We start from the raw sequence: 12,829 nt of genomic DNA, 5'->3' as shown, positions 1-12,829 counted from the left end.
AAAGGTCACTTTCTGGTTGAAACTTGCAAGAGAAGAACATAGCAGCAAAAGTTGGTAGAGGAAAACTGATTATTGACTTTCAAGGATTTAAGTTCGTCAATACATTTTTTGGTGACCAACCACCATAACATCATCTATGAAAAATGTACAAATGCTATAATAACCTACGACTGAAAACAAGAATACATACATACAGAGGAATAACTATAAAATTCTTTCTTTGTACTTAAATGATCTGATTTGTATATATCAAAAGGATGTGCCCCCGTGTCAAAATTCCGCTTCACACGAATACAGAGTGATTGGAACATGAATCAGTTGTGCTCAGAAAAACTTTGAGGCTTACTGCTGGCGAACACCAACCATACCATGGTACCAGTCGCATAGAAGAAGATTGATGGTGCAAATAGTGAAATCTACATGCCAGAGATGGAATATAAATCAAATTCACATGATGAGATGATATACAATATACATTGAGAAAACAACTAGCATTATCAGCTACTTACACTCCATGAATGAGTTATGTCAAGAAGATAACCAGTGAGGGCTACACCCACAATTCCAGGAACAGCCCCAACAGTATTGGTTATACCCTGAGAGAAAACAGAACAAGAAAGAAAGTCAGATGCAACTAAATCAGATATTTATTTTATTTACAAAAAATTATGGATATGGCTCCAATCCAACCTCTAACGGCAAAAAGTGAGTATGATTTAGTCTCTGCATTTTCAAGTTAGTCCTCAACAACATCTTAGGTGAAGAGAAATTTCTTTTGGGTTGGGAAAATTGGATACTCTTCACACTTAGGATGGAGCATAAGTCCATCAAAAGTTTATAATAACAAACTAAAACTAACAGTACATTAGACCTTAACATGAACCGGATAACTTAAAGATTGAAATCCTTTATTCAGAAAAATAAAAGCAATATAGTTTTAAATAAGCAGAGAATAACTGTGTCCCTTCTTTTTTTTTCCAAAAATTTGATGGGTGAATGATGCTACCTTCTTCAAGATTCTTATAGGGTGAGTGTTGAAGGACTTAAAAATAACAAAAGATGTGTGCAGAAACTGCAGAATGAAAATACTGACGTAGATTTGAAATGAAATAATTTATAATGTTAAAAATCATCTTTTAGAGAAATTAATATGAGAAAGTTTCTACAAATTAGTTTATGCATAACTTAATGTTAATTTATGGTTCTTATTATTTTTTTCCTCTTAAAAGTACTTGAGAAAAAATTTATTCAAATAGACCCTTAGTTCTTTAGGGTGTTTTGTCAAAAACATTTCACAATCTTCAATTTCATATAAAAGAATAGAAGTGCAAGCACACATACCAGAAGTATACTTGCATATTCGGGTGACATGTCTTGGTGCGTACAATATAGTCCTGGAGAAGCAGATAAAATACAGAAAGTGAAGGCAAAGAAAAGTATATGAATCAAACAGGTATATTTGCTGGATTAAGCAGTACCTGATAAGGCAAAGCTTGAGAGGGCCAAACCAGCTGTGAGAATCCCCACAACCTCCCAAGGCGGTAACCCCAGATCCACTGAGGAAAGAGTCATGCAGATTGCAGGGGACAAAAATGCAATAGATTGGCAGATCTTTCGAACCTATACATAATTTTTAAAGAAATTCAGGCAACTGAGAAATTAAGAATAAAAGTCAAGATAGATATGTTCAAATAATTTGTCAGTTGTCATTGAGATGTCTTCATTGGGTCATCAGCCACAACATCTACTGTGCCTACATCCAGCGAGTGTAGTCAGTAGTCTGGTCTTTACCCTAATATGCATTGTGTATACATTCAGTTTGGATGCCAAATTTAGCATTAGAGAAGGACTCATGGCTACAGAACATCAAATTCCATTTTTTAACAAAATATGATGTCAACTTTACCATTGAGTACATTTGTTGTAATAACATAAGTAGTAATTATTCACATAATAAACAACAATAACAAATAACATTTCAGTGCCTCTCATACCACAGTGGTTTCAACTCCTCTTGAAATCAAGTTGTCAGCTAACTGTGCTGCAAGACCAGTCACAAATATTGAGGCCAATGGCGGAAGTATAGACACCTGAAATGATTAACAATCCCCAATGGTTACTATGTCTCTATGTATGTGAATATTAGGCACGATCCCTCTCCAAAAATAAAAACTTTCAATCAACTTTTTTTTCAAAAAAGGACTAAACTGGTAGGTTCAACTAGCCTGGTGTTTAGTTAGTCCAGTCACCCCTCTAAAATTAGACATTGTCAAGAACTTGCAAAGCCATTGAAAACTAGGTTATATTGGTAAAAAAAAAAGTCCATATTGAATTGGAAAAAAAAGTTATTTTCATTGAGGGAAAGCCAGGGCACAACAGTAAGGTTGGAACATATCACATAGTAATGATTGTTTCCTCTTCAAAACTTTTACTTATTAAGTTTAAATAGTTTAATATTATTGAACATATAATTTGCTATTTCATTACTGACATTTTTTTTTTTTGGCCAAGTTTTGGGCTACCTAAAGGAGATGGTGTGAGGCCACTGAAGATTTGTATTAGGAAAAATAAAAGACATTGCATAATTTGGTAGTACTGTTAAATAGTGGTAAGACATAGAGAATGAAAACTGCTACATTTCCTTCATTGTCAATGACAGACATAGAGAATGAAAACTGCTACTCTCCCTATTCAAGACATGAATAAAATGAATAAACACTAACACAAGAAAGAAAAAATAATCGTCCTACCCATGCAGCTTCAGTCAGATTTAGATTCAGCTCCTCACTACATAGCATACAGATGAACAGAATTAGTTTCTCCATTGGTCAAAACTGTAAGCAATATTAGCAAAGTACCATAAAACTCTTTACTGAATTTGTTTGACCTGAGAAAATTCTAAAGCTGAAATTGCTTCTCTCCAAACAATGAAAAAGAAAAAGATAAACTTAAGAAATTATAACTTCAAAATTTCCAGAGCATAACTGGGGAACCTCAAGTGAGAGAACTATAGAATTTACTATTCTTTATGCAGAAGATCTAATTGCTAAACCCTAAATTATTTATAAAATTACTTTCTTTCCCAAATTAATCAATCTTTTAACATTAGGAACTTTTTTGTTAAAAACAAAGCAGTCGAAGTGTATGATCAGCACTATGGCATCATCTCAAAGCAACAGGGCTCAACAGTAAAGTCATAAATTTCAAATTGAAATTGCCTGACAGTGTAAAATTCTAAAATGTAATAAATAAGTTTGGTTCCTCAAGTTCTATATATATATATATATATATATATATATATATATATATATATATATATAACTAGAGTAAATAAAAGGCGAATCCAGCTTCTTTCTAGCTTATTTATGATATGATAATTTACTTAAATTTCTGTACGCAAAATTTCACGAATGAGTAAATGTTAAAATGAAAAAAAATTAAAGAAACAAATTATTCATGCGAAAGGTCACAAATGACTCCCTGATGGCTTGGTTGCAGTGAAAGATAAAAAGTGGAAACAGGTGAAGCATTAAATGCTCCCACGGTACCTAAAATATGTGGGAAGCCATGATAGACAGTTATAGTGACCCCAACTACCACAGAAATGAGCATATATCATAGCCCAGACAGCTCGATTTTGGAAAAAGGCCTTCCAAGGTACATCCTGTATTATAAGAACAGACACAAAACAATGTTACTTAGAAGATATTGTAAGCATTCACTCAATCTAACCCAGTGTAAGTCTTACACACTGGAAAAAAAAAAATCAAACTCCTCAGAATACTTGGACTTTGGAATTGCTTGAGAAAATACCTCCAAATATGAACATCCATCCATTCATAAAAACAAACATACTATACATATATACATACATATAGATATATATATTATTACCATGAAAATTCTGAACAATTCTAAATTGTAGCTAAATGAGATAAGGATAATGGGCGTGTTTGGATGGGTTTTCAAAAGCACTTATAGGGAAAAAATAGAAGATAATGAAATTGACTCCTCTATAAACTAAAAATATTTTATTCATGCACTAAAAATAAAAATTTAGATAAACTATATGAGAGAACTTTTACAAATTATTTGTGTATAAGTTAATTTTAGTTTATGGAGAAACTAATTTCAATTTTTCCTCTTATTTTTTCTTCCTTAAGGTGTTTATAGAGGCGTTTGTCCAACAAGCAAGAACAATCTCTCTAATAACTAACAACCAATAAAAAAATATAAGAAAATCTAGAGCCATTATGCAGAACTGCCAAATCATTCATAGGGTCATTCAAAATGACACAAAAGAATGAGCTTCAAAACTGCCATAAATTTCGTTACTCATACCTTCAAAGAGCCATTTAAGTCTGTCAGAGAAGTTTTCCATGAGTTTGTCACGGGTTCTAGGGCTGCAGCGAGACAGTGAAAGTCAAAAGTTAAAAACAACCACTTTAACCACGTAAGGCTTCAAATAAGTAAACCAAAGAATGAAAGCCCTGAACTGAACAACAAAGACAACTTATATGTGAACATGCAAACGGCCTTTTACGCATAACATAAGAAAAATGAATAGTAAAAGATATTATCTTCATTTATAATTTATTAAGTCTTAACTAAAAGTACAGATTCTGAGCACTAGACTACTTACGTGATGTTAGGAAGCAAGAGGTTCCAAAACTTAAGGTAAATTCTAGAAGGAAGACAGATACTGAATAAATGGAGCAACATGATCCTGGTTATACAGCAGAGGGTGGAAGATTGATTATAACAATTAGACTGTCTGTTTTATCAAAATCGCCAACTTTTCAAAGCACATTGTCCTCTCACATCTTATTGGCTTTCAACACGGTTATTCAAACACAGCCTAAGTGATTACTGGTTATATACTTATACTAGAAATTAGATTAGGTATAACAGATAGTTGTTAGAAGAGTTTGGAGGGTGAAAGTCATGTACATAATTTACAAACGAATAGGAATTCTTTTTGGGGACAGAAATAAAACTGTTTCACATTTGAAAAGGGGATTCTTCCATTACCAGAAAAAGCCTTAGGGTGTTCTTTGATTCTCTCTCTTTTTCTACATCTTAACACTTTTTTTTTATCTTGAGGGCCAAACATATACTGACCAATGCTTGCAAGCTCAGAACTTATCTGGGGGCTACTCAACATTAATTATTGAATAACCTGGTAAATATGTAGGTAACTCGTATCTTATGTCAGGTAACATTGGACATCTACTAAATGATTATTATTGAATTTGACTCCACTAAAGTCAGCTCTCACTTTGGAAGGAAAAGTAAGAGATCTCCACATCCACAATAAAATCAATTAAGAATTTCATCCACATGTATAACAAATTATCGATTGTTAGAAACTACTCCTTGATTTTAACATTAATAGCTGAGATGCCTGCCTCACCTTCCTCTCTAAAGTGATTTTTTCAATTTAGAAGAGCCAAATTCACAAAATGATTAGCATTGACAAAAACAACAGCAAACCAAGCTATGAGTTGATGCAAAAACTCTATTTTGCAGCAGTGTTGATGAAGATGAAAAGCAAAGCAAAAGTGACAACTCTCCACTGAGACCAAGCCAGATTAAGCAGGCAGATAGTACCATAGTAAGGATGACCTCCAAAGTATTTTTCAAAAGAAAAAAATGTTTCCAACAGATAAGATGATAAAGTAAACATTTACTTGATAAATATCAATTCCAGCAACTCATCAATCCTAATAGATCGTAAAACTTCTTTTACTAGAAAGGCATCATTTATCATCATTGATTTAATAACAAAATACTTTTTAGCTCAAATTAAGAAGGCACAAAAAATTAAAATAGATAAAGATCTCACATGAAAGAGATTTTGCATTTAATTGTGTTTCACCTCCAAGAACTTGAAACCCCAAAAACCTTCAAATATTATGTCAATAAACCAAGTCATAATTGGAATCAAACAACCATGTTTGAAACGCATGACATAGGAAAATTAATATTTTAAATTGATAGATAGTCAAGTGAATAGACAGTCATTTCAACTTACCAAGCAATCCCCAAAAGACCAAATAAATAGAAGACTGATTCCCAACCAAGATTTTGGATAAGGGGAGGAGCCAAAAGAAGCCTGACAGATATTACAGTGTTAAAATTGAGAGTAGACAATAAAAAAATTACAATCCTGCGTAACTACAAGCTAGAAAATGCCTACCCCATAACACTTCCAACACTCAAACCACCAAAAACAAATCCTACTGCCCGTGAGCGTTCCTCCAATGGTATTGACCTGCATGTGCCAATGAACCTTACCAATTAAAACGTGAAAAGATAAAAAAAAAATATTATAATTGGCTGGCATGTATAGTATTTGTCAAAAATCTGTGGCAGGAACCAAACTATTTTACAACAGTATGAATTTTTTCCACTCAAAATCATAGTTGGCATAAAGACTTATTTTTCATAATTAATAACAGTATGTTCACCTAGGACCTAACCCTCAAATCATAAAGCAAGATGCTTTATCAATTTTTATTTTTTTTGGGGGGGTAGCTGATTTAGGTGAATGAAATGATTAACTTAAAGTATTTTTGTCCAGCTCCAAACAATTGCTGTTAGTGTTCTACATCTTTATGTTCCTTAGGATTCTTATAATGAAACAAAAAATTTAGTTCCACCAAATTTTCTTTCTAGGAACTAAAACAATAAATAATTTTAGTTAACAGGCAAATAGTAAAAAATTTCACATAATGACAAGAAATATGTAAAGAAATACACATCATAAAAGAAATACTAATTAGAAGAAAATCAATGATCCTGACATATTTGGATGTTTACGTGCCTGGCAATAAGATCCGTAGCAGCAGATGGTGAAACACCTTCGCCTATCCCAACCTAGATATGCAATGGAAGAGAAGTGCTTAGTAGTGTTGAAAAAGAATAACAAATGTTAACCAGGGTACAGGTTAAATAGCAATAAATGTACAAAAAAAGAAACACAATAGACACACACAGAAGATTAGAAAATCCTGTCGAAAGATAAATATATCAAAACAATAACATTTCGCAAGACCCGAGGAATCATGCATGTAAGTAGACCTTAAATCGGCAAAAAAGAAAGATGCATTGGGTGGTTGAAGGAAATTACTGACCAAAACCCTTGACAATAGTAAGCCAGGCATATATCCAGCAAGAGAAGGAACAAGAGCGGTAGCCACTGACCATATTAGTACCCCAACCTCAAGAACAGTTCTGAAAAAGAAAGATAATAGTGTAACATCAGAAACTAAATAGAAATATTAGTTCCAACTCTGAATGAGGTAATTGTCCAATTACTATCTCTTTCTTTAGGACTTGAACATGAGTTTTTCAATTGGCTCCCATTTAATAAAAGGAAGACATAGATGGATACCTTTGTGAATAATAGATAAAAGAATGCTCAGAAAATTATTTCATTAACAATATATATGTCAATGCCGTCTTGTAAATACCTCAGTGTAATCTTGAACCTCTCTTTGGAATGTAATTATAATTTCACCACGTATATAAATGTGAGGAATATGCATTGCACAATAACAAAGGTATTCTTTAAGATGACTTAAAGGACAAAGAAGAAAGATTTAGAAAAGAAAAGACATTAAATTATAAAAAGTTATTGGGAAACTATCATTAAGAGAATGCTTGGTTTGGTATGCAAAAATGATAATTCCAGTTCTGCCTCCATTTCATGGAAATGAGAATTCCTACCTGCAGAGAGAGAGACACATCCTAATAATTATCTTGGGAGAAGAAGCACACCACAAAAGCTAGCTATTCTAGTAGGAGCACGAGGTCTCATAAACCCCACAATAATATCTCACACTTCAATGTTAGACTCAAGTCTCATACCTTACAGTTGGATTATAATATCCCACCACGCTCCACAACCCTAAGGCCCATGTGGGCTGGCTATGCACTAGCCCTTTGGAAAATCTAGGAAAACATTGCAACGTTGGTATCACCACCTGCATCTCGTTAGCAATTGAGAGACATGATTAAAAGCTCTGATACAGATAGGTAAGAACCTAGGGAGAACTACACCACAAAAGATAGTAGGAGACTCCAAAGCCTTATAAACTCCATACAAGAATCTCGTATTTCCAATGTGAGATTAAAGTTCAATGCCTTGCAAGTATATTCTAACATGTCTATCCTGAGCCTTGATTACAAAGAGATACATGACAAGATATTTGTTGCTAAGCATTTTAAAGATTTGATTTTTTCAAAGTCGGTCAAACCACTGATTCATTGTTTCATTTTCAATTCAACATTATACTGCTGGATAATACTCAAATCATTTACCACCATTTCCTTCCTAAAAGAATAATCAGAAATTGGTGCAAGTCCCAATCTTATTACTCCTACACATTAAAACTTGAGATCAAAGTGCCTAAAACTTCAGTGCAATATGCAAAAGGGTATACATTTGGTTCAACTTAATTTGAACCTTAGAGCATGCCAATGCCGCTGGCCTGGCCTAACTATTGAAAAATAAACCATCTTCACATTTGGAGTTAGGGCCCTATTCAACACCACACCCCCTCACCCAGGAATCCTAAAGCAATACAGTTGGCCTAACTAACAATGGATCTAATATGGACATCCACACTTTCTTAGAATTTAGACTTTGGTCGAAATCAAACCCACAATTTATGTGTAAGATGAGGGCTATCCAAACTTTATAATCTCTATTAGTTAATGTGAAATCACAAGCCACTAAGAACCTACATAATAGTTGCACTTTATGATGCTTCACTAAACTCTTTTGGCATTTCAATTGCTTTGCATGTTCCTTCCAGATGCATCAGTATACATTTTTTTTCGTATTTAAAAGTAATAAATTAAGTACACAAACAGAGAAGGGAAAATTAGAGGTAAACTAGAAAAATAAAGCAGAATTATTTTACAAAATCTATACTGACCAAATTAAAGTGGCCAGCTTGATTTCTTCTGTATTCACTCAAACTTATATGCCAAGTGTTTTCATTTTCTTTTGGCAAAGAAAAGTAGAAAACCAATAACATCTTAAAAAGTCATTTAAAGACCTCAAGTCTGCTCCCTATCATCCCGGAGTATTGTACTTTTCCAGTTTTCTTTGAGAGTTTAATTTTAGTACATTGTTAGAGTAAAGATTTTTACAATTTGGATCACTTTGGATCATGGCTATAAATTGCGGTTGTAGATGCAATACAGATTGTGACCACTGCAGCATGAAGTTATTAGATGATTGCAATAAGAATTTTATAGATTATTCTAATTGTTGCAATATTTTTTCAAATTATGGATTAGTACATCTCATGTCTTCCCAATGCATCACTATGCGGTGTCATTTGTACTCACCTAACATCTCACATGGTCACATTCATTTTACCATTGGCACTTTAGAAGTTAGAATAGAAGATTGAAATTTGAATTTTTGTTTTTTAGATAAAAAGTAAAATAGACCAATGCTGAAGATAGGTATATTGTGATAATTTGTGTGAACGAAAATCACACTGAAAATGAGGGTCATTGCGGTTGTGGAGAACACCACAGTTGCAAACCACAATTTAGAACGATGCTTTGTATATAACTTTTAAAATAATACAAAGTAAAAAAAAATTATTATGTCAATCCATGATTGAAAAATAGAATAAAGAATATTTACAATGTCAATGCACTTTAAACTAAAATATTTCCTTATATACTACAATAGAGCTATGTTCGGACAAACTTCTTGTAAGAGACAAAACTAAGAGGACAAAAGCTTCTTCATAAACTAAAATTAACTTGTGTATAAGTTAGTATTTAGAAATTCTCTTATATAACTGTTCTAATTTGTTTTACTTGTACATAAACTAATTTAAGCTTATGGAAAAATTCATTTATTTTTTCTCTTATTTTCTCTCCAACAAGTGCTTAAAAGTCTAGACATAAGATAAATCTTTTGGGAAGCAAATAGCAATATAGCAACTAAAGAACATGTATAGCAACTGGAAACTAACCCGCCACCAAATATTTTGGCTAGCCAACCCCCAGGCAATTGACTCAATGCATAGCCCCAAAAGAAGGAGGACTGAACCAATCCGGCAGTTGTCGAGTTCCACCCAAATTGATGAGACATTGGAATTATGGCAATACTCAAGTTCACCTGCACCCCATTAAATCAAATCAAATCACATGCATAATTAATGATGCAATTCATTGATTATATTCTAAAAATGCTTTCTTTTAATTAAAAACAAAAACAAGCAAAAAAAGTGCTTTCATTTGCTTGCTTGGTTGTATCCAATTGTGATCAAGAAGCAATTTTACTTTGTGGGGTTGCAAAAGCATGTGAGAACCTTATCCATGTTACAAATAACGAAGGCGAGAGATGTGGTGGCGATGAGGTTGTATCTTTGGGGAAGATTCTTCCAAGGTGGCCAGGTCCCAGAAAAGTTGTCTTGCTGCTTCTCCACCTCTTCTTCCACTTGAAGGTCCGTGAGAGCTTTGGCCTTGGCCACTCTGTGGGTTTCTTTGGCATTTTGTTGAGCGCTAGAAACTATTCTGAGCCTTAAGGTGTGGTTGGAAGGTGAGAGGTGGAAGTGAAAAGGTGGAAACGATGTCTTTCTGATAAAAGGGGTGTGTGAGTATGGTCTGTGAGTGTGTGAGATGAAGCAAGAATGGTCTGGTCTCGGCTTGAGCCAGGCCATGATGGTTAAAATAGCCTATTCAAGTTGCAGAAAGCAAAGGAAAAAGAAAAAAACAAAGATAAAGAAAGAATATTTTGGTGTTAGGGAGTGTCATTACATAACAAAAACATGAGGCGTGTGGGTAATATTGATATCGATGCTGTAAGAGGTGGCCACGGAAGTGGTGCTGCTTGTGGCTCACATCAAAATGGAGATTTCGAATGCACAAAGGCGTACTCTTACTCATACTCCATAACATATTGGGAGTTTCTTTCTGGACCTTTACGTTTTTTTCTTGCACCCCCACCACTATTTAAAGACAAAATTATCCCAAAACCCTAAAACATACTACCCACACTCTTTCTTCTTCTTTTTTTTCCTCACTCAGACACAGAACTAGATTTCCTATACTTTTGTCTTTTTCTGTGCACGGCGACTTCCTCTCATCCCACATGACCATAAGGCGTGTTTCGCTTGGTGGTGGTTTAGTGGTGTCTCTTCATTCTATTCTTATTGTTTTTGTTTTTTGGAATCGTGATTCTGCAACATAGTCCTGAATTGAGTTATCTAAATTTTTTTGGATGAGTGTGTCCGAAAGTTATCCAGATTGAAATGCATTATGGATTCTCCAATCCGTAAGTCAAAAAACTGCATTCCAGATATAGCAATTCGTAAGTCAACAAATTACTTATAGAACACCCCTTCATTCAGAAAACATAAAGCTTTACTTATGGAACGACTAATCCGTATATCATATTTTCACTTCTGGATTGATCCATTCGTAGCATAATCCTTGATTTCCATAAACCTAAAAACACCATAACTACCCAACCTCTTAAAAAAAACTCAATTTTTACCATTAAAAGCTAATCAACACTTCTGCAACGCAACCCACTTTCTCCATCTTGTTCTATGCAGCTAAAATGAGCTTCCATCAGAGCCACCAATGAAAGAAGAAGAACAGTGAGCAACTCGTCCACGATGGCCTTTTCAAATAAAAAGTCAAGACTAGTTTGGGAATTTTAAAAATTATGGGGTACAGGAAGAAAAACATAAGGGTACAGGAAGAAACTCTTTTACATATTTATAATTTTTTTTTCCAAAACATATATAGTAATGCATGTAATGTTTCGGGCTTTTTGTTTTCTGCACTCTGTTATCACTATCTGCATCCTTATAGTTTTAAAATAATTATTTTATCCTTTCCGTTATTTATTATAAAAACATTTAAATGATCCAAACCTTTTGAAACATATCTCATGTTTATATAAACATTCACCTAACTTTTCTAAATTTTATAGTCCAAAAAACATTAGGGATTTAAGTAATTCATTATACCATCTAAAAGGAGGGGTAAATACATAAGTACATAATACTCACAAATTTTTGTCTACACCATATCAATCGATTTGAACCTACACTAGATTTTTCAATAAAATAACGAAAATACTTCTGCAAATGACAAAATTTATCTTAAAAGGGATAGCAAAGCGGGGCAGGCCGTGCGGGCCGACCCGCGGCCCGCAGTTAAAAAACTCGGGACGGGCTGAACTTTTCAACCCGCTAACCCGCATTAGCCCGCCCCGCATTAGCCCGCAACCCGCGTGGACCAGTAGCGGGGCGGGGCGGGCTGGCCCGCAAACCCGCAAGAAAATAATTGGCACTTAGTAGCCGCAGGGTAACATAATTAGGTTTTCACAAAATTTCAAAGAAAGAAACACAACACAATAGCGCTCACATCTCACAGGGGATCAGTTGCTGCTCCCAAACGGTTCACACACAAACGCTCTCGGCAACACCGTTGCGACTCCGCTTACTCACGCCACTGCTGCTCCATCGCATCGCACCAACCCAGACACCAACCCAACAGCCCACAAAAACCAACAACCATTGAAATAAAGATACCTATCACCCTAAACTGGGTCATGCCAATTAAATCGATTTCAAACACGATAAAGGAGCAAGACACCAGTCAGAAAAGGAGAAGCAAACAAAGGGTATTTTAGAAGTTACCCATGACCAAGCCTTCAATTGAGCCAAAAGTTATCTTATTTTTATTGTATTATTTTTATGAAAAATTAATTAATTAATTGTCATTGTTTTAATATATGTAGATGACAGGGAATATTATAATTATGAAAAAATGGATGAAA

The 12,829-nt window shown here is 34.2% G+C and overlaps 1 protein-coding gene across 6 annotated transcripts; it reads right to left on the bottom strand.

Moving 5' to 3' along the window:
• Positions 1–51: 51 nt before the first annotated feature.
• PHT4;5 (phosphate transporter 4;5) lies at positions 52–11,503 on the bottom strand. Of its 6 annotated transcripts, none has more exons than XM_090299448.1 (16): positions 10,347–10,962; positions 10,008–10,153; positions 7,873–7,988; positions 7,137–7,236; positions 6,827–6,879; positions 6,200–6,274; positions 6,035–6,115; positions 5,846–5,904; positions 4,342–4,403; positions 3,549–3,664; positions 2,751–2,787; positions 1,995–2,090; positions 1,479–1,620; positions 1,342–1,394; positions 510–596; positions 52–416 (listed from the first exon to the last, which is right to left on the bottom strand). In XM_090299448.1, the coding sequence occupies exons 4-16, from the start codon at positions 7,164–7,166 to the stop codon at positions 315–317; spliced, it is 993 nt and encodes a 330-aa protein (XP_090155574.1). In that variant the 5' UTR covers positions 7,167–7,236; positions 7,873–7,988; positions 10,008–10,153; positions 10,347–10,962; the 3' UTR covers positions 52–314. The 6 variants fall into 6 exon arrangements, 3 of the variants coding, with proteins under 3 accessions (XP_090155574.1, XP_090155575.1, XP_068464414.1); XM_090299449.1 differs by having other exon boundaries at positions 7,137–7,731; positions 10,347–10,794; XR_016519085.1 differs by lacking the exon at positions 7,873–7,988 and having other exon boundaries at positions 1,479–1,753; positions 10,347–11,503.
• Positions 11,504–12,829: the final 1,326 nt, after the last annotated feature.

The sequence above is a fragment of the Phaseolus vulgaris genome, chromosome 3 (assembly GCF_051622355.1).
Source record: "Phaseolus vulgaris cultivar YP4 chromosome 3, ASM5162235v1, whole genome shotgun sequence".
NCBI lineage: Eukaryota > Viridiplantae > Streptophyta > Magnoliopsida > Fabales > Fabaceae > Phaseolus > Phaseolus vulgaris.
Note: the sequence above shows the minus strand (reverse complement) of the source record. Positions and strands in the feature narration are given on the sequence as shown.